At 45.0% G+C, this 22,129-nt stretch overlaps 2 protein-coding genes across 2 annotated transcripts; one reads left to right on the forward strand and one right to left on the reverse strand.

Moving 5' to 3' along the window:
* Positions 1 to 4,031: 4,031 nt before the first annotated feature.
* Positions 4,032 to 9,346, forward strand: LOC135433625 (histidine-rich glycoprotein). The gene is made up of 3 exons (XM_064689778.1): positions 4,032 to 4,117; positions 4,215 to 4,365; positions 8,627 to 9,346. The coding sequence occupies exons 1-3, from the start codon at positions 4,032 to 4,034 to the stop codon at positions 9,296 to 9,298; spliced, it is 909 nt and encodes a 302-aa protein (XP_064545848.1). The 3' UTR covers positions 9,299 to 9,346.
* A 7,204-nt stretch (positions 9,347 to 16,550) lies between these two features.
* On the reverse strand, positions 16,551 to 20,493 carry klu (klumpfuss). The gene is made up of 2 exons (XM_064689989.1): positions 20,354 to 20,493; positions 16,551 to 20,194 (listed from the first exon to the last, which is right to left on the reverse strand). The coding sequence occupies exons 1-2, from the start codon at positions 20,357 to 20,359 to the stop codon at positions 17,750 to 17,752; spliced, it is 2,451 nt and encodes an 816-aa protein (XP_064546059.1). The 5' UTR covers positions 20,360 to 20,493; the 3' UTR covers positions 16,551 to 17,749.
* Between the last annotated feature and the right edge of the window lie 1,636 nt (positions 20,494 to 22,129).

Raw genomic sequence — 22,129 nt, forward strand, 5'->3', positions numbered from 1 at the left:
CGTTGTTGTTGTTGTTGCTGCTGCTGCTGCTGTTGTTGTGGGTCAACTTCCGCTCGATTTTCCCTTTTTAATTAAAATTTAATATAATGCCGCATTTAGCACTTGTCTAACAATAAGCCACAGCAACTTTCCAAGTGTTCGACCAGGCTCCTTTATAGACATTTTTATTTGCTCACCCGATCGCCGGCTTGGTCGAATTTTATTTTTTCCAGCCTGCAAACAATGGCGGCAATTGGACTTTGATCTTGGCCGATCGGTAGCCAGGCCAACGCCACCGCCATCAAGACCAAAATCCACAAAAGGTTTATTATTTATTGTTGCCAGGAGAGTAGTGTTTGGCTGTGGCACGGCTCGGTATGGAGCCCAAGACAAGTGCAGCTGCAGTTGCACGCGACATGCCAATGGGCCAATGGCTACTGCAAATCTCGGCGTGCACTCGAACGTAACAGCAACTGGGGGAACAACAACAGCAACAGCAACAAGTACGGGACCAGACAAAACGTTTTACAAAACGTTCGGTATAGGACGTTAAAATAAATGCACTCAAAAATGCCAAAATGCCCGCAAACAAAATAAATAAAAATGTTATTGATATTTAGCGAGTGGCCGGCCGCACAGACCCCTTTCCATTCTGGCTGGAGCTGGAGCTGGAGCTGGAGCCCCTCCCGTGTGCAAGTCGTGGAGCACAGCGCGTGCTGCATCCTGTCCACGACACTTGCGGCCATTCAAGCGGCAACCGGCAAGCGGCAAGCGGCACAGAGATCTTAGCATCTCTTTTATGGCGCCCGTTAAGCTAGTTGGCTTTTGTCTATGATTTGCTTTATAAACATGACTAGCATACAAACTCAGTTACATTTTGGTAGCCGTGCTGAGGTCCATGTCGATGGCTTTGTTTTATGCGCTTGCGGAATTCAGGTAGTAATTTCAGTTTTAATGCGCATGTGTTGGGGCATATTTTGCTTATAATCAATTCCTGGCGCCCTAAAGGGACGCTGGCCAGGCAAATAGACGGCCTCTTCGGCCAGCGACTCTACAAAAGATTTATGTTCGGCATTTAATTGTAATTTGGCAGCAATCAGTGAAAAAATTTACAGCTTCATTAAAATGTGATGATAAATGCCCATATAACCACCTATTGAAATTGTAATGAAAATGCAATTGTCGAACTCAAAGGACTTTCTTTACGAGGCTAAATTGCCATTTAAAATTCCAGTTCATTAGCATGTGATATACATCATTTAACACAAAATTCTTTGACTCAACTACTTGACACACGTATTCCAAATATGCCTGGGTGTTAGTGTATTTCCATGTGCCAGCGTTTAAGCATACGCAAAGCTCACTAATACCAGAAAAATGCGAGTTCTTTTTTAGTTTTTTTACATGCTGTGCCATTAACTCATCGCTCTGAGCTTTAGAGGCGACACTCGACATGACTGCATCCAGAAAGCTTCCACTGTGGAGCGAACTTTTTGAAATGCACAACATGCGCCATCAACAAATTTGCACCGGCCACATCAGCGCCATCTTCGAGTACCATCTACGGTGGGTGTTGCCGCCTCGTAAACATCTATCATCGCACAAAAGAGCTCACGATCTACAACAGCAACAGCAGCAAAGTTGCTGATGTTACTGCTCTATGTTGCTGACGATGCTGTTGCTGTTGCTGTTGCTGCTGCTGCTGCTGCTGTCGATACTCTGAGGTTGCTGATGCGCCTTTTGTGTTCTTTAGCGCCCGCCTTAACTGTCAACGACGATTAAATATACATTTGCATAAATTAGTTAAAGCCTTCTGCGGCTAGCGCGGGCAAAGGTGAAAATTAAAGAGCGACAGCTTCTCTTTGAAGCCCCCCAAAGGCAACTAAAGAAAAGAAATCAAATCGAATGGAATGAAATGAAATGCGTTGAAATGAAATGCCGTAAGAAACGCTCGAAACCGGAGACAAGTAACTGAGGCGGAGATGGAGATGGAGGCCGAGACGTAGACGGAGTCTGAGGCTCGTAGCTTGGCTATCGACTAACGCATTGTTATTGTTGAACACCCGCTAGCCGACAACAACAACAACAACAGCAACAACAACAATGAGAATGACAGCGGCAAAGGCTGTCACATAATTCCGCTATAAATTCTTATAGAGTTTGGACTAGCTGTTGATTTCAACACCTTCATGGGGCCCAGCTTCGCTTGATAAAGCCAAGTCAGAGACGCGAGGAGTTTCCTCCGCCTCCTACGCCTGCGCATATAAACTGCTTGTAATACGCGGCTATTAATTTAAAATTACAGTTTTACAAGATTTTGTGGCTGTTGTTGATGGAGCTAAAAAAAAAAAATATGTATATAAAGTAAATAAAAAATCTGAAAAACCGAAACAGCCGAAGAAAAAAATTAATGGCATACGCACAGATTTACAAGCCTCGGCATCGATATGCATAAATGCATGCAGTCGAGGCGGTCGGAGACCATAAAAGAGCCTCACTCCACTGTTCCAATGTTCCACTGTTCCCGCTCTATGCTCTGTGCCCCTGTAGCCATACAAACGAACTACAAAGCCACTTAGATATTTTGGCTTTGATAAGAAGCGGCGGCGGCGGCGGCAGCGACGCCGACTCTCGTATCTCGAACAAAACACAGCAAAACATACGCTTAAAAATGCATTTACAGTTAAACTCAATCAATTTCAATCGATTTCATTCACGACCTGCCTTCAGACCTCGACTAATTTATGTGCCGACATAAAATGGTCATTCGGAGTTGGGATGTGGCATTCGCACAGCCTCTGTGCGCATCCTTATCACATGCATTAAGAATCCTTTTGCTTAGGGCCACATTTTATGAGTTTTCATGGTGGCAACAGGCACCGGCTACCTGTCACTGCCTGTGCCTGTGCCTGTGCGTGGGAATGCCGATAAGGATTGGCTGCCCAGTCTACAACTAGCTGACAGCAATTCCGGTCGGCTACTCGAAAATCGAGCCAGACTTTCATTCAGGCAATTAAACGCCGCTTTGTCAATGCGGATGCCGAAACGAGCCGCTATCCGAACCCGAAGATGCAGTCAATTGGCCAATTGGTTGGTTCGATTTGCCAATTGCTCATAAGATTACACTCTGTAACATAGTTGGGATCGGGCTGGAATACTGCAAATTACATTATCGAAATGAATTCTATGCAAAAAAATCGCCTTGATTGTTTTAAAATATTTCAAGTCCTGCTTTGTTTATGAAATTTGGTTGAGAATCTAGAATCTTTTCAAATGCATGTAACCACGTATCCTTTGATACGATATGCTTCTTAAACGAACTAAAATCAGCCTCGGCTTCACTATCTACTTGACTTTTCTACTAAAAATTACTATTTGAAATTCTAGAAAACACAGTTTATTAAATTAGATCCTAATCAGGTGTAAGATATTTTTTTTCCAGTTGTTTAGTGTAATTTAAAGTTAGTTTTAGCCACGCACTTGTCGATGGCATTGTCGGCGGCCTGTGAAGCTCTTGGCCAGGCATTTCAATTGGCCGTTCTATGAAATTAGCACCTGTCCTACGGTCCATTTGGAATTCCGCAAAATCATTATGCCACATCATACGATCCGTTGCCCAAACACTAATAGAGCAATAGCTGCCATGGACTCCAATGGTCAATGGTTCTCCTCCTGCTGCTGCTGCTGCTGCTTTGTTCGTGTGTAATAACTCCTTCAATCGATCCGCAGATCGGCAGATCAATTGCTGCCGCTATCGACGCCACAGCGTGGCATGAAAATTGCATGCTTTCTATTTCAGATGAAATCAACTGACAATGGCCACAAGAACATCCAACAACAACAACTAAAACAGGGTTGAATTGAGTCTGAGCCATTGTTCTGCTGATGCTGCTGCTGTTGCTGCTGACGAACTTTCGCAAAGTTGCCTTTGTGCAATATTATTAACAACAGCAACAGCAGCAACAGCAGCAAAAACAACAACAACAACAACAACTGCAACTTTGAGCTCTCAATCGAGCGTTACAATTTTCACAATCTTACAGCGATTGGTCATGCAGCAGCAGCAGCAGCAGCAGCAGCGGCAGCAGCTTATGCAACACCAGGCCCACAGCTACAGATGCAGATACACTTGCGGAGGGTAGACAGGCACGCAGATACACAACGCGCGCCTCGCTATATGCATGATCATGTATGAAGATCTGAATGCCGAACCTGGACTCGAACTGCTGCCACAGTTTGCAAAATCACACGACGACGCGGTGCGACGCGTTGCCGATGAGCTCTGAGTTGCAGTCTCAGCCTCTGGGTCTGATCTTTGCCGCCGTTCAAGGTGTCTGCCTGGCCCCGATCGCGCTGCACTCTATCAGTGTATATGTGCGCTTGCGAGTGTGTATGTGTGTGTGTGCATTAAGACAATTTATAGCCGCTAATGTGCAAGCAAAACCCACCGCACAATTGGCCAACTGGCTGGCAGCTTCCGTTCCGTATCATTTGTCTATTTAGTTGCGGGGCCTTGCTTTTCCGATTAACTTTTTGCTGAACTTCATTACCTGGCGAAAATGCAATAATACCAGGCTGGATATGGGCTCTGGCCTACTACTTGTGCTACTACTGCCAAGCAATTTGTTTTTAGTAGGGGGAAGAGCCGGCCGCACATGTGATTCTGTGCTCATCCTGCATGCTCCCCGACCCGAACTCCCGAACTCCTGCACGCGGTTTAATGATTAAAAATCGTGTGATGAGAAATCGAAAACAATATGAGCTGCAAATTGGAACAGTGGCCAAAAACACCTGTGCATGGAGCAGCTGTAGCAGCTACCGTTGATAAGATTCCCAGTTAGCCAAAGGCCAACATGGAGTAATCATGGCAGCGCACAAGGTAGAAACTGCCAATTGATTGTTGTCCATGCCAAAAGGAATAAAATTGATTTTGAAATTAATATTGAATTGCGAGTCAATACTGCAGGGATTAAGAGTTGTATTCAAGTCAACTACTCATATATTGCTGATTCTAGAATTTTTCAATATATAATATTGAAAAATAATGTCGCCAGATTTAGATGCCAAATTGATCTAGAGGCCAAGCCATGCACAAAAAACCAAACCTTATAAGTATCGGTTGAGTTTTGACCGTGTTATGGGAGTGAACAATTATGGTCAGTCAGTCAGGACAAACAGTTTTATATTTATATCGGATTTCTTTTATTTGGGAGTAGAATGAAATCTAAAAATATGTTAAGTAACATTTCTTAAAATTCAATTATAAATCGTTTTATCGATTTCTTAATATTGTTATTCGACCGCCAGCCAGGCAAAATTGCCACACACTTTGAATTCATATATATTTCTCCCTAATATTATATATTTTATCTTCCCTCTCTATATACACTCCCTCTCTCTCGCTCTCTGATGTTTTTAGAAATTCTTGTGATTTCTCAATTCTTTTCGCTCAGATCTCTATAATAAATCATTTTTGGCAGACTGTGTCGACTATTTACAATAATTAAGATCCTTTCTGTCTTCTATTTTATAGTCGGTTTCCATAGAAAGTCTCATAGCGCGAATTAAACCAACTAACAAATAAAAAATTTAAAACAAAAAAATGCAAAACATCAAAAATTTATAATAGTCCAACGCGTACATTTTGAACACTTTACTCATTTTGCACTTTTCCATGACACTTCGTAATTTGCATATAGAGCCACGAGCCATTAAATGCAGCACACCCATTTATTCAAAAGCATAATAAGTTATACTTACAATATTAATTACCATCAAATATCTCATGCCGTTGATTTGTGGTCGACAAAATATGTGATGCAAAATTATTTCAGCCGCATATTCAGAGCTGCCCACAACGGACACCGCAGCACTAGAGCCGCAGGCATAAAATATGCACACAGTGCAACCCTGTCCTCCGCTCCCTCCTGGGCCCCCGTTCATTTGGATCATCCTCGCTGCCCCGTGCTGGCGGCAGGCGTTGCTGTTGACATGTTGCCGTCTCTGTTGTTGCTGCTGCTGCAGTTGGTGCTGCTGCTGCTGTTGGTTGCTGTTGCCGCTGGCATTAAATTAGTTGTTGGCAGCGTCGCTAATACAGCTCACTCCCACCTCCTGCCCGCTGCTGTTGCCCCACTAACGATGCACTCAATTACAAACATGCACCATCATCAGCACCACCACCCTCGCCGCCGACTATTTTGCCGTCATTTTTGTGCAAATAAATTATAGATTTTCTTTTTTGCATTGTTTTTTCCCTTTTTTTTTTTGGTCGTGCACCTTTTTGTCTGTGTAGTCTGTGGCTGTCTCCTTCTGCTGCAGCTGGCCGTCGCTGCTTTTTTTACATTTTTTTCTGTGCTAGTCTAGCAATAATTTGCATATTGAAATAAGTCGCCGTCAACGTTGTTGCTGCTGTTGTTGTTGTTGTTGTTATGGTTGTTGTTGCCCCGTCTAATTACAAGTGCTGCACCGCCCGCCCCTTGAGATGTGAGCTGCAAAACTGCGAATTGCAAGCTTGCTGCATGCCACGAGATACTTTTGTGGCTAATTGGCTGTTGGGGCAGGTGTGTAAGACACGCGGAGAGACTGACAAACAGACAGGAACTGGCAATTCCAAAAGACCAAAAGGCAGCGCCAAGAATTGTCAAATTCGTACGCAAAATTCATTGGAAATGTTCAAATATTTGTCAGGCGTACAAATTGCGTTTGCGCTTCTATCGAAACCAAAACAAATTCGCACTCAAATCATTGGACAGGTCGACGACAACGCGTCGCGTGGGCACCTGGTGGGCATTTTAAGTCGTTCGCCGCTTTTTAAGTTCCACTTTGGGGCACATTGTGCATGTGGTGCACGTATGTCTCTAGTTTTTCGGGGTGTTGACGCCGCCGCCCAAAACGATAGTTGCGATAGTTTGTCCCTCCCCCTCGGTAGCCGCCTTGCATACAACGGGGCTCATTAGCAACGTGATTAAATTGACCAAATTATTATGTAATTAGCCGTAGGCTGACCCACTTTACAGGCAGCTTATCTTGGCGGTTGCACTCTGCAGCTCTGCCAGGTAACTGCTTTAAGTTTTTCATAATTTATGGAACGTGTTGACGGCACGTCGTCTAGACAGGAAATGCAATTGAATTGATGAATGTGTACTACATGTGCTCAGATACGGATACTAATTTAACCAATTATGCGATATTTATTGGATGAAGATATTACTTTAAAAAGCATTCGACCACAAACTCCTTCATACTTTAACCCTGTTTTATTTTTATCATTGTAGAGGAGATTAAGAAGATTACTTTAAAGATTATATATATTCTTAATCAGTATCAATAGCCGAATCTAAGTTTGTCCTGCCTCTATGCAAATGAATCTTTCAGCTTAAAGGCGATCCTCAGGAATCTTTTCATAGGTCAGAGAACAGATAAGATTTCATATAGTTGCTATGGAAACAACAGGTTAAATATTAAGTTCTTATATGAAAATCATTTTTGTTTTGCATGGTATTTTGAACTTGTCATATAAGCCAATACTTTTCATACCTGAATTACAATATCACTTAGCCTTATGAGAAAATTCGGTAAAAAAAGTTTCACCAACTCAAAAAATACAAACTTCGCGTTCTTTAGCCGTATAAAATCGGAATAATATATCATATGGCTCCTAAAGGAAGAATCGGCCGGAATAAACAGCAAGGGCATTTAAAGTTCGGCCTGCCGAAGATCGTTCTTTCTTGTTTATATCTAAACTTATTTATGTTTCTTTTGTTTGCAGCACTCAATAAACAGTTGGCAGTGCGTGAATTTTTGGTAAGTCACGAATGATAACACCCACTACCTGTTAGTATTATTTTTAGCACTATTGTGCCAATATAAATAAACTGATGTTGGCAAGCCGTGAACACGTTGGCGAATTCCGCACGTAGTCGCTATGAATTTTGTATGCCCAATGCAAATTGTGTGAATTGATTTTTGTTTTTTGGCCATTATAAAATGTTGTATGTTGGTCAGCGGCTAATGCTTTCACTGGCCAAAGATTGCCAAATGGGTTGCGAAATGCATTGCAAGTGCAAGGGGAAATAAAATGAATGTGGGTGGGCAATGGCCTTGCCAGCAGTTGCCCAAAATGGTGTAACCCCAAGCTAGGTGAGGCCTATTGGGCCATCAAATTATGACATGACCGGACGAGTGCCAGTGCGACTTAACCATCTGGAAATGGTTTATTGACTACATGACGCTCTTTACATAATGAGCTGGGCTATGTGAGTGCCTTTGAAATGTGACGACAAAGTTCATTAGAAATTCCAGGCACGCCGCCCACTTGGTTGGCCCGGCACACATCACTTTCATTGCTTGGCTATTTTGATAACGTTGAATGGCTGGGGCGAGTGACCAGCCCGGCCGACCCAGCTGCCAGGCTGCACGTGATATTGGCCAACAGTGGCAAGTGTCTTTCAGTGCTATAAAATGCGTGGGCTCCAACGGATCAGAGCACAGTTCATCGACAACAGCAGAGCAAACAAGTCTCAGGCGCACCGTCAACCTTTACTTTTGGATAAACTCAAATTAAGTGTGAAATCTCCGTAATGAAGGTGGGTCCGAGGCAAAAAACTCGAGTTTGCCAGTTTCTTGTAACTGTTGAAGTTTTCCTTAGTTCTTTATCTGCACTTTGGCCTTGCTGGGAGTGGCTCAGGCGGGTTTGCTGCCGCATCTGGAGCACGATCATCATCACGAGGAGCTGCCGCACTTTGTCGACTCTGAGGTGCATCACTCGAACGGCATTCACTTGGGCCACAGCTCCGCTCTTGTGATCGATGGTGCCGATCACCATTTGGACGCAGTGCCGCATCCCGTTTACCATCATGACGGCTACTCTGCCCATTTGGATCACGATGTGCACGCTCATGACCATGTGCATCACGCTCATGTGCATGCCCCGGCCAAGATTGTCAGCCATGAGCCCATTCATGAAGTGGAGCCAGTGCACCATGTGCACAAGGTGGTGCATGATGAGCCACACCACTTCCTGCACTATAGAAATCCTGTGGTCGATCATCACATCATTCACAACACCCACGCACACATCGATGAGCATGCTCATGCCCACGCTGACTTGCATCATTATGCCCACCACTCGGCTCCATTGGTGCACCATCATCATTCGGCTCCGCTGGTGCACCACCATCACACCCATGCTGCTGTGGTGCACAAGGCCGCCTTCCCAGCCCACTTGGACGTACACAGCCATGCCAATCTGCTGTCCTTTGCCAAGCATCATTTGCACGGCAAATACGGCAAAGTGAGAATCACCGAGACGCATTACTGAGAGATTTCCCCCAAAACACCAATACACCACATTACACACACACGCTTACACTTATCCAACTGCATGACGACGCTTTCATAGCTAATTTATTACGCACAACGTTTAGTTTGTAGTGCTCGAATAAACGGGTTGTTTTTTGAAAGATCTCTGTGTCCATTTCGCTTCCTCTGCCCCTGTGCCCCTCTGCCGCTCTGGCCCTCCCCCAAGTTCCCACTGCCATTCCTCGGCTCATCAAATCACTCACTGGCCACTCAACAAGGCAGCATAATACATCAAGCTGCGCGAGCCAACGTAATTTACTTGCAATTTAAAGATAAACAGGCGCGATAATGTCTACAAAGCATAAACGTGAGTTGACGCCTACAATAGTAGGCAGCAGTCGAGGTTGGGGCACTGGCAGTGACTGGATCAGGAGCAGGGGCAGTGGCAGCGGCAGTGGCAGAAGAAGAGGCACAAGCGTTGCAGGTTCAGGCCATACATCATCGCACTATCGCCTCAACCGCAGAGAGTGAAGGTGTTGCAGTTGCTGCTGCTTCTGCCTCACGCCGAAGCGTTGCTTCGTGCAACGTGCCACTTGCAGCACAACAGCACAACTGAGCGAACTACTGAACAATTGCAAAGTGCCAAGCACGAAGCCAACGCGATGCAGTCGACCCTGACAAACGCAAATGCTGAGGCTTGGGGCGTCGCGTCGTGTCCAACTGCATGTCTAGGGGCAAAAGCGCATGCGCAACACGTGGCTGCCACAGCAGCAAAACTCACACTCCTTTTCCATTCTCCTGCCCGTGCGCGTTCCGGTAACTATTCCCATTCCCCCTGTCGCTTCGGGTTCAGCCAAGCGAACACCGCTCCGCCACTGCAATTTTCTAGTCGTGCGGCGTCTAAGCGCGTGCCGCGCTCATTTTCATTTTCATTGGTCAGCTACAATGGGAAGGGAAATTGGGATTAAGCCAAGACAGCTTCGATTTTGTCATAGCATCATGTAAAAGATAAATCCAAGTTTGGTTAGCAGATGCCTAAATGCCCTATGTGAGAAACATAGTATGCAAAGTGATAAAATGAAAATTGTCATCAGCCGGTAGTACCCGGCGATGCACAGACAACGTTTTTTTCATCGATTTCGAGATATCTCTTTTCCATCCAGGAGAGTGGATTTACCGGAACGTACAAATCACGCCCTTAACGATATTCTTAAAATGAGCTATAAGCTGATCGGATGAAAAACAAAGAACATGGTTAAATACAACAGTTTTCCACGCCTTTTCCAACCATGAGAGTGAATCAAAGCTGTTGAATTATGTATTCATAATGTATTTTAGAAAGTGACGAGTTAATAACACAATATTCGTAAAGAGCTTTGAGCTTGACACTGATTGAAAGCTTAAGAAAAGACTGCTGTGCATAGCACCTATTTCCATCTCATGTTCCACATTTGTGGGTGGAAATTACTATACATTTTCCAAGCTAGGATGAATTATACATTGTTTTGTACTCCCACTAGCACTTTGGCACTATCAAACCAAAATGTGAAGTCGCAGTAACCCATTCTAGTGTATACGTATAAATATTGGTAACAAATGGCCAACAAATTCGCAAATCGCGAACTCTGCTCTTTGTCAACACATCGCATTGGCCCATGGTAAAAACAACAACTTCGTCGCTTGTGGCAACATTGTTAATGCTGCTAACGCCAGCAAAGTCGTGCCGCTCAAATCTAAACCAAACGCATCACGATTTTTGCTTTTTCAGCTGGTGCGTTATAAGTTTTTGTTGCCTTGTCGTGCGTTGTTGTGTTCGAATGGGGCAGGCAATGAGCGTCAAATGTGCCGCACGTTGCAATGAGTTTTTGCGGCAACAACAACAACAACAACAGCAACGGCAGCTGATGATCAGGCCGGCTCAACACCTGCCAAAAATCGCATATACAATAAATCACAACAAAACGTTAAGTTTTTGTATATTATTTTTAGTTTTATATTGGCTTCGCTGTGCTGAGAAGAAGCTGTCAAAAAACACTGATGCGTAAAACACCCGCAACCGCCTGTCGCCGCTGCGCTACGATTAAAGTCAGCGTAGTGTGGAAACGCTAATGGCCAAGGCATACAAAAGTTCGGGTGTCCGCGTGATGCTGATGCCGATGGCACTTGCTCCGAGCGGTGGCTGGAGCTGGCGGCTCGAGTTGGGGTTGGAGTCGGGTAGTCAGACAATGCCACAGTTTATATTGCGACCGGCTGTGCTGTTGGCTCGGCCTGGTCATTAGCAGCAATGCAGCTGCAACTGACGCCGAGCCAGTGTAACTACAGTAGCTATTCAACGGGGCAGGCAGGCAGCAGCAGCAGCTCACAATTGCAGGCCCGGGACTGCCGACTGCTGACTGCTGACTACTGACTGCCGTCGTCTGCTTGGCAGCGTAATTGTGTTAAAAATTACTCAGGCATCTTAATCACTTTGGTAAATATTTTGCAGCGGCAGCAGCAGCAGCAGCAGTGAACGAGGTTAATGCGCTACAGCTGCAACAAACGTCGCCAAGACTCATAATGTTACCAGCAACATCAGCAACAGCAGCAACATCGCAGCAGCAACAGCTCGCTCCTTACACACTTCAATCGTCTGTGTGGGTGTGCGTGTTGTTTCTCCGGGTTCTGTAAGCGAAACATGCAAAAGTCCAAGACACTCTCGGGCAAGTTTTCATTCATGAAATTGGCCATATTGATGGCGGGCGACGGCAGCGTGCGGGACGCCAGTTGATTGCATGTTCGAGCTCAGTTCATTTTCAACAGCATCAAGGATCAAATGCATTAAATACGCGACGTTGCCAGCATCGGATGTTGCTACAAAAAAAAGCAAAGTTGTTGTTACTTCTTTATCGGGCGTGCTCATCTCTGTGAGGCAGCCGGTTAAGTTGCAGGTTCGGGTCCTCGACAAAGGCGGGTGGCGCACCTGCGGCAAACTGCTTTGCAATTATTACATTTTGCTAATCTTGTTGTTGTTGTTATATTTCTGTGCTGTTGTTGTTGTTGTCTCGGCCCCAAAGGCGATGCGAGTTATGCTAAATAAAGCCGCTGAAGTCCCTTCGAATGGCCGTGGCCCGATGATGCTGCTGCCAGCTTCTGTTGAACTGTGTGAGTGCTACACTTTCTCTGCTGTTGCGCTCTGCACTCGCATCGGGGCATCATAATTTAGCTGCAATCATCATTATCGTTGTCCGGCTGGTCTCTGGTCCGTGTTCCGTGGTCCGAGATTCTTGTGCAAAACGCCCGCACGTAGCAATTTTGGCATATTTTTTCTTACAGGCAACAGGGCAGCAACAAATTGCAATTGGAGCGAAACCAACAGCAACATCAACAGCAGCAGCAGCAGCAGCAGCAAGCGGCAACAACTGTCAGGCAGTCAGTCATTCAGTCAACCTGAAAGTCTGAAAGTCAAGCAGTCAGTGAGTCTATCATTCAGTCAGTCACAGTGCGCAAAGTTGCCAGCAATTTGCTCAAATAAAAACGTAAAAACGAAATGCAGTCAGGAAGCTGCTGCTGCTGCTACTGCTGTGGCTGCTGCGCATGCGTCTTTGGCAGCATGTAATTGTGTTGGGCGAGCGAAGATGCTCCGAGATCTGTTGCGTTGATGCAAGAGGCACAGCTGTGCTGCCTGCCACTTCCACTGCCACTGCCATTGCTTTTGCTGCTACTGCTGTCCATGTCCGGCGGCAATTGTAATTACCGCAGTTGCGCCTCCCGTCGTCCGTCTTGGCCAACGCCTTCGCCATCGCCCATCGCCTGGACAAATGCGCAGTAGCCTGGCATTTCAGTTACGCCTGCAGTTTGTTATTACGCGCATTATTTCTGCAACCCTTTTACCCGTACACCCCCCCCCCCTTCCTCCACAGCACAGCCCCTCCATAATCTTCACTGATTGCATTCAAGCAAACACCGGCGGCCAAAGGCATTTGCATTATTTTCGCATTCCACAAACTTCAGCTCCATAATTTTATTTATTTTTATTATTTTTTCTCATTATTTATTTTAGGAGTTGCGGGTTCAAAATCTTTGAAAAGTATTCTAGATTCAATTATTATTTTTTTTTTCTGGAGAAAACTAATTTTTTTATGGTACAATAGTTATTCATTATTTAGTTGAATTCGTGTAAATTTTACGAGATGGCATGCATAATTAAATTAATGAATCTAGTTATAAAGAGGGGTTCCTTTCTTATAAGTAAGTATTTTATTGATTCCTAGTAAGTGGTAATGGTAAAGTATTTGATTTTGTTTTGGGCTGCTAAGGATTGTCGATATAGACCAAAAGTAAAGGTCTGTGAATTAACCTAATCTAGCTAAGCACAAGTTTACATAGCACCATAACAATAATATGGAAAATCTTGCACCTTAAAAGCGAAACTAACTTATAAGATCGGCTGACCGAGCCTGATAGACGCTATACAAAACTGTGCCCAGAAACTCTGAAAACCTGTCTTAATTATTAAAACTTTGCATAGCGTCTGCAAATGATATAGAAATAGCATGGAAGTAATTTGATTTTGTTCTCAACTAATATCACAATGTTGTTGTTCACTGATTTTTCTTTTTTTAAGTACTCTTGCATTGCTTAAAATAAACTAAATTGTCTTATAATTATTATAATGGCTTTGATTAGATTTATTTTTATTATTAGATTTTAAGTTTGTTGCGTAAATCTTTGATTTGCATTCTTATGTCTAAAAGGCAAATGTAAGCTAAGAGTTGAAAAAGTCTTTTGATTTATTTATCAATTAATTATTGCTTTAATTTACATACTATTTTTTTGTTGTAATTTGTTAAAATTCGAAAAGCGCTATAAAAATATGTCTGGAAGCGATTCAAGTAAAATTGAGTTTGATAAATTTTCGTTTTGGGTACTTTTATTTTTACATTTTAAAAGTTTTTTTTTTTTGCAGAAATTGATTTATAATTTTTTTTTTTTATATTTTCACTTTTAGTAAAGGGATTTTGTTAAAAAATACTTGACTTGTTGGTTTTTATGCTTATAAAGCAGCATTTAATGCTTAACTCTTAAACTTCTCAGAAGCATTAAGTTGAAAAATGTTAAGGCTTATAGACTATGTATATTTATTTAAAATATGGTACGTATGCTTGGTAAATAGTTATCTATTTAATTAGTATTAGTCAAAAAGTTGATTTCTTGCAAAAAATCGCATAATTTACAATGCTTGATATATTATTGTATATCATGTATGTACAATATCAATAACTCATTCGAGATTAATGCGTATCAAAAATTGGGTTTTTAAGGCACTTCCGTGTGACGGAAATATACTAAATTTACATATATCTATATATAATATCTGTCTGCAACATTTTAAACACTTTGTGTATATTTATGGCCTGGCATTTGCGAAACTATGTTAGGAGCTGGAAATACCCAGCTTAGTGCCACCTTTTTTCGAGCAGTAAATCTTTGGCTAACAATCATTTGGACTGGCTCCAAAGCGCAGTGCCAAAGAATTATGTTGATGAAAACAATAAAGTTGGGGAGCAGAATGAACCGAACCGAACCAAACTGAGCTGAACTGAACTGAACTGAACAAGGCACACACACAAACTTCAAACTCAATTTTCGCGCTACAATTACAAATGATGGCGATAAATTTCGCGCTGCCCAAAAAGACAAAGGAGCTGCTTTAACGGCTAGTTGGTTGCCTGGATGGTTGGATGCCAGACGGAAGTGATAATAAACGCACGACACGCGCGCTTGTTTAGAGATTTATGCGTACAAAAATCCAGGCCGAGCTGCAAATAATGTCAACGGCGGCGGCATCCAAAATGATGCACGGCCAACAGAATGGGGCGCGTACGCAATGGATTATGCAATGCGGCATCAACCATGTGCAGCAGTACGTACAGCTGTTAATACAGTGGCCTCTGGTTCGAATCTCTGGCTAACCATAAGTCACAACTGCACCCCCCATAGCCCTCCCTCCTTGCCACTGCGGCGTACAGAGTGCAACGTGCAACATGACTAGACCTAGGCTACTTAGTCACCGCCGGTGATTTATGAGCCGTTGCAATTGCTGCATCGCCGAATCCCGCAATGTCTTTCAATTATGCCGCTTTAAAGTTGCCACCAAAAACTTTTGCATTGTTTAATTGCTAACGAGCGGGCGGACAGAGGAGCAGGGAGGGGGATGGGTGGCTGGTGCTGGTAGCTGCCACAATTAACCCAAAAGTTAAACTGTGCCATGTCTGCAGTTCGTGTTTGTTTTGCGCCGCGAAGCGACCCGTCTGCGCCCCTGCACTTATTAAGAAATTAATTTAGTCATTGGAAAACAAGGTCAAACATTAGCCGCAAACTGCATTGCAGCAGTCGCTGGTGGACCCACACCCAATCCCAATCCCAATCCCAGTCCCAGACCCACCCGCCCACGCCTGCCTACGGGCTTTCGTGTTGCTTGGCCATTAAACCTAAAGAAATTTCCATGTTGCCAAAGGGATGAGAAAAGTGAGCTAGAGGCGTGTCACCCCCGCAAGTGGCAAAGCGTGGGAAAACTTGCCAAAATGCCTTGTGAGAGGGGTTGGCCATTTGGGGCCTTCGTCTGCTGCGTGCCAGACTGCAATTTCGTGACCAACTGAGGCTTTGCCATTTGCCATGTAAGCGCTTTCATTGCCTAAAAGCTTGTAAGCCAGTTTCCGGCAAAAGGATTTTGGTGGCCCACAACGATACGAAAATGCAAATATTTGCAACTCTACGATATCACAAGACGGGAACTCAAAGAGAAATGATAAGATGTCTCTGGGATCTGCCAACTGTTAGGGAAATCTCAGACCATGGTGAGCCAGACTTGTTTGAAAGTTTTAATAATGCTGATCTAATGATTTACGTTGTGTTCGAGGTTCCACCTCTTCTGCAAGGTGCTATAAATAAATTAAAAATAATGACAATCTGCCACAAAAAGAAAATAAATAAAGATTTATGTGTATTGTTTTTTTTGTCTGTATTTGAAGTATTTTTTTTTTTGCTTGTTTTCATGTTTGTTTTATTTTTCAAAAACATTTGAACCTTTGAAACTAATCATAACGAACTACAATAACATAAATTAATAATTTATTTAAACGGATAATTAAAATTAATAATCAATATTTCATACGCTCAGAAAAATGGTAATAAATAACAAAAACATCAACTTGAAACAATTATAAATTTTTTTTAGTAATATTGGCAAACAGAAACTTGCCGTAATTTTAATATTTTTTGCATTGCTTCAATTAATCCAAACTGGCATCGAAATTGTTTCTTTGAAATTAAATTTGAACTAAAAAACAGAAAGTTTTTATTTCATTTTATGAAAAAAAAAAGAAATATATATTAAAAATGAATGCGAAATGAAACATTTTTATAAAAAGAGATTTTTGTTAAACAAAAAAAAGAAGGAATAATTAGATAATTTAGCTTCACAATCGCTTCACGTACGAAATCGAAATGTTTTTGTTTTTGTGCCCTAGGGAGAATTCTTTGTCTTTTTCTGTGTGTAAAATTGTAAAATTATAATTAAATTAATACAAATTGTTGTCTTTTAAGCGCTAGAACGTTAAAAACTAAATGCGCAATGCTGCAGAGTTTAATAAACTAAAATAAGTTAGCGTAAATTAATGTTAATTTTAAATTATAGTATAATTAACTCTACTGTTTGTTTATGGTTTGTCCGCTTTGCTTTCAATTACTAAATACATACGTTAAATATAGCAAAATGTAGCCTAGATGCTTGCATGCCTAACTTAATAATTTCAATGTTGTTCAAAAATGCCCAGAGGCCGATCTTTGACCTCTACCTAACTAATTAATGAACTAACTAACAAACTAATCTCTAGCTGACCACATACATACATGCGCGTACATACACATGTATAAACGTATTCAATATGACGGAATTATAAACTAAATTGTGGAACATGGAATTGCTAGCTGTATCTGAACGTTGTCTACAACAATACGTTGTCCAAAAATACAATACTACGAATACCAACTAAGCCTGTCTCCCTCCATTGGGGGCGGTTCGGCTCTCGTTGCCCTACAACTAATTAAAACGCTAATACGTTGGGTGGTGGTCTGAGTTAACTCCGTGTGTATTTGTCTCAGTGTGTGTATGTGTGTGTGCGTGCGTGCGTGCGTGCGTGCGTGTGTGCTTGTGGGTTCTTGTGCTGGATGCTTGAGTACAAATTAAAATAGATTTTTTAAAGTTAAAATTATAAGTATATATATGTATATGTATAAACCTAAGCCTTTAACAGTAGGTAGTATTTAGGTTCTCAGTCTTCGCAGAGAGATTTCCAGAGTTGCGCGTAGCTAAACTACAACTGATCTATGGACTCAACGGGCACTAAGCTGGGGGCTTACCAACAGCCCAACTCTAGTGGCGCTTCTAAAAGGTCATGAACTGTCTGGCCGCTGCCGCGTAGAGGTACCGTTAGGCGCTCTCCGTCTTTACCACAATCGGCATGGGTCCGCCCAGGCCGAGCGGCGATTTTTGCAGCAGTTCCTCTTGCTGCAGCAACATGGGCAGATTCATGTTCATCTTCATGTCCAGCAGCGGCATTGGTGACTTTTGCTCCTCGCCACCTCGACCGCCACCACCGCCGCCGCTGCCACCACCTGCACCGCCAGCACCACGCGATTCGTAGCGTGTGTGGGTGCGCATGTGGCGGGTGATCATGTCGCGACGGCAAGCAGCATACGGACACTGCGGGCACTTGTACGGCTTCTCACCGGTATGGGTGCGCTGGTGCGTGGACAAGTGGTCGGAGCGCGAAAAGACCTGACCGCACACCTTGCAGGTGTACGGCTTAACTCCAGTATGCAGGCGCATGTGCCGGGTGAGCATATCGGAGCGGGCAAACGAGCGATGGCATACGTCGCAGGAATAGGCTTTGGTTATGTCGTTGGCGGGATTGCGCGACTTGTGGCGTGATGCCATGTGCTTGGCCAGCCGATCGTGCAACGAGAACATTTGCCCACATGTCGGGCACACGTAGGCCACATCCGAGCCGGGTGGCATTTCCTCCACCACCGGCGACACATCCAGATTATAGCGCCAGGCCACCGTCTCCTTTGTGGTGGGTGAAGCCACATCACCCTTGATCACCGGCACGCCCACTGTTGTGGTGGGCACATGTGAGTGCATCGGATGCATGGGCATCTCCATTTTGATCATGGCTGCTGCTGCACAAGCTGCTGCTGCGTGCGCCGCTGCTGCCGTCATAGCATACGGGGACATAGCCGAGGGCGGGGCCAGGGTCGAGGTGGGCGTGCTGCTGGTCATCGAGGTGCTCGAGTGCGTACTGGAAGCCGGCGATAATGCATTCATGCTCTCCAGACTGCTGGCTGCACTCATTGATGCGGGCGGCGGTGGCATCATGGCCGCAGCAGTGGCATGCAACGGCGACGACCCCGACTTATACTTTTTCGGCTCGCCGAGCATATCGCTGCGCATGCAGAGATCCAACGGACGTTCCTGCGGTGGCGGCATAGGCTTCTCGCCGGCCGACGACGCCGAGGAAGTTTTCTTCTTGGCTGGCTTTGGACTGACGCGCGTGGGCTGCGCCGTGGTAACAGAGGAGTCACTGCGCGGTGGCGAGGGCAGCGAGGGCGGCGGCGATGCATTCATCAGCACGGCGGGCAGCAATTGTTGCTGCTGGCTGCCATTGATGCTACTGCTTGGTGTCTTGCCCTGGCTGGTGGGCGAGGTCTCCGTCTCGGAGGCGATGGAGGAGGGCGTGTGCTGCAGCGGCGAGGGATAGAGATCATGGCGTCGCCGGAACACCTCGTTCAAATACTTGGTATGCAGATAGTAGCCAAACAGCGGCGAGGGTATGGGAAAGTAGCGATCATACGGGCTTGGCATGTGCTCAGTCTTGATGTCCACATGGAGCGGATTCTCCTTGGCAGCTGTGGCACTATCTGGCGCTGGCTTGGAGGCAGGCGTCGCAGCCACCTGCAGCGGACTCATGCTTATTCGCGGACTATCCTGATCGTCCTGGTCCGAGTGCGAGAGCTCCTCCGCTGAGAGATCCGCCTCAGCTTCGATCTGTTCCTCATCGCTGGCTGCTGTCAGTGCGTCACGCTGTTCCCTCTTAATGTAGTTAGCCTCGTGTTGCTGCTTCGCATCATGCGCTGCTTCGCCGTTGTCTTCTTCTTCTTCGGCATCTTCTTCCATTTCCTCCACATCTCCCTCATCCATGTCCATCGGCTCCGTTTTGCAGGCGACGCCATTATTATTATTATTGTTGTTATTGTTATTATTATTGTTGTTGTTGTTGTTATTATTATTGTTGTTATTATTGTTGTTGTTGTTGTTGTGATGCAGCTTGTCAAGTACGGCTGAAAGACGCTTGCGCTTGCGCTGCTTCCATGGCATTATGTTGTTGTTGGCCACAAACGGCTGATTGTTGTTGTGCTGCTCGACGCTGGCAACTGCGGCAGCGACCGCTGCCGAGGCAGCCGCCGCCGCCGCCTGCTGATGCAGACTGAGTGCCAGCGGCAAGTGCTGGTGAGGCATTGGATGCCGATACTGAAGTTGAGCATAGGGCGCATAGTGGGATGCAGCGGCTGCTGCTGCCGCCGCCGCCGCCGCTGCCGGTGGCTGCTGTGCGGGCGCATAGTGCTGGTTGGGGTGATGATACTGCGCCGGATGGTGGTGCTGGTGCGAATGTGGATGATGATGATGATAATGGTGGGGATTGTGCGAGCCGGCGGCGTGATGATGATGCCCCATGGGGTCGGTGCCTTCTGCCATCGTCATTAGGTCAACTTTTTGTGGCGTGGGCGTCGTGCTAGCAACCTTCTGGCGATTCTTGAGTTGCCTAACCTTGCGCGGCCAGGGATTCTTGCGGGCGACCTGACGCGAGCGATTTGGCTGCAAAAAACATAAGGGGGAGAAATACATTAATTTCCATCCAAGTTATTAAGCATGCATATATATATACTTGGTATATATTCAAGTATAATCTACGTATCTATAAGGTTCTTAAATGCGATTGCATTTCCATTTTTACTGTAACAATTGCTCGCATACCGGCATATTCTCGACCAGTTTTTGCAGTAATTTAAGCCAATTAATCTTTATTCCTTAGAAGCTGCTAAGTTTCACACGTTCAGTAAACTGATCTTTCTTTGTTTAATCCTTTATTTCAGCTGGCACGGGAATCGTATATATTTTGTGCTCGGGAAAAGATTTCTGCACCAAAGTCAAATTCAAAACTGCGTAGAACTTGCGACGACAGCTTTTAAAACTACTCTTGCTATCTCACTCTACGTTGCGGTAAGTCAAAGCTGTCATAGTGGCAATAGGCAATTGCTGTCTTTCTCGGCCAAATGCATTTTCAACAGTCTGGCAGCACTGCATTCAGAATGTTTTAGCCGTATATTAATAGAACAGTTAGAGGGAAAGAAGCTAAGAGCGGCTTTTATTGACAGCTATCATTTTAATTTTTTAGAATATGCAACGCTGATGAGTTTTTTAAAATATTTTTAAACCTGAATCTCAATTGGTGCGAGTTACGCTAGTTTCTTAAAGCTTATCGTTTTTGGGTATTGTTTTTATTTGTAAGTTGGCAGCACTGTGGCCCATGCTAAGCTTATTGACTAGCTGGCAACGCCGGCGCTACTGCAGCGTGCAGCGTGCAGCTTGCAATTGGCACAGCCGTGGCGCCTCATAAACTGAGTCCAATCAGTCAAGCATCAAAATGCTGCACTTGCTCTTGGCTTTCGCTCAACAAATAAATAAGATAAATTTTCGCTGTCGCTGCCAAAACAGACAACGTCGCCGTCGCCATCGCCGTTTACGCTGCGTTAGTTTTATGCGTTTGGCGTTTGTCGCTAAATCTGCTGTTCCCTGGTCACGCCCTGGACTTGGACTTGGACCTGGTACAACTGGCGACGCCAACAACTACGTCTCCATCTCCCGCTGTGGCTTTGTTTTTTTTTTTTTTATTGCGCTGCCAGCAAATTTTATGGTGCTCAAGTTTATGACATTGCCTTGACCGCCGCCTGTCGTCGCACTCGCCGCTCGTTGGTCATTCAGAGGCAAGTGGAAATCAATGAATGGTGGGTCGGTTGGTCGGCGGATCGGTGGGTCGCTTGGTAACAGGCGCACACAGCATCCTAAGCCGACGTCTGGCGCCAACGTTCGCAAATAATTAAAAGTTACACACATGAAGCGCAAGTTTAGTTGAACTCCCGTGCCCAGTGGACAGTGGCCAGTGGCCAGTAGCCAGTGGCCAGTGGTCGGTGCCAACTGGCTGCTGGCAGGATAGGACAGGACAGTGCACACTGCACACAGGCAACAACGACGGCACGTCTGGAAGGACGTTTGCTGCATTGCGCTTATCCTTGTGATATATGAATATTGTGCACACACGCAGCCCGGGCTTGGCGGGTGGGTTGGAGGAGGTTGAGCTACGAGTTCTTGTACGCTGCACGCTTCACTTGCCTTTTGGCTACGACTAACGGGACAGGGGGGTGTGGTTGGGGGGCCTGGCTGAGTTGGCTTTGTGTCTGACATAAGCTGGCAGTTTATGGTGGGTCGCCGTCGCCGTCGTTGTCGTTGTCCTTCTGTTTGCAATTTGCGCCTACAACAGCAACACGGCAGCAGCAGGAGCCGGTGCCGGGTCCGGGTCTGGGTCCGTGTCCTTAACGGTCACGTGTTTGTGTTACGTGTTGAGAAAATGAAAAGAGCCCAACGAACGAGCGCGTCGCACGAGTTGTGGTGGGTAGTTGTTCGGGTGTTGAAGTGCCAGCGACATGGACACCTGTGTCCTCCCTCCCAACCGCCCGTCCGCCCGCCCGCCAC

The sequence above is a fragment of the Drosophila montana genome, unplaced genomic scaffold (genome assembly GCF_035044405.1).
Source record: "Drosophila montana isolate Dmon_TW-CO22-7 unplaced genomic scaffold, ASM3504440v1 contig_3218_1, whole genome shotgun sequence".
Lineage (NCBI taxonomy): Eukaryota > Metazoa > Arthropoda > Insecta > Diptera > Drosophilidae > Drosophila > Drosophila montana.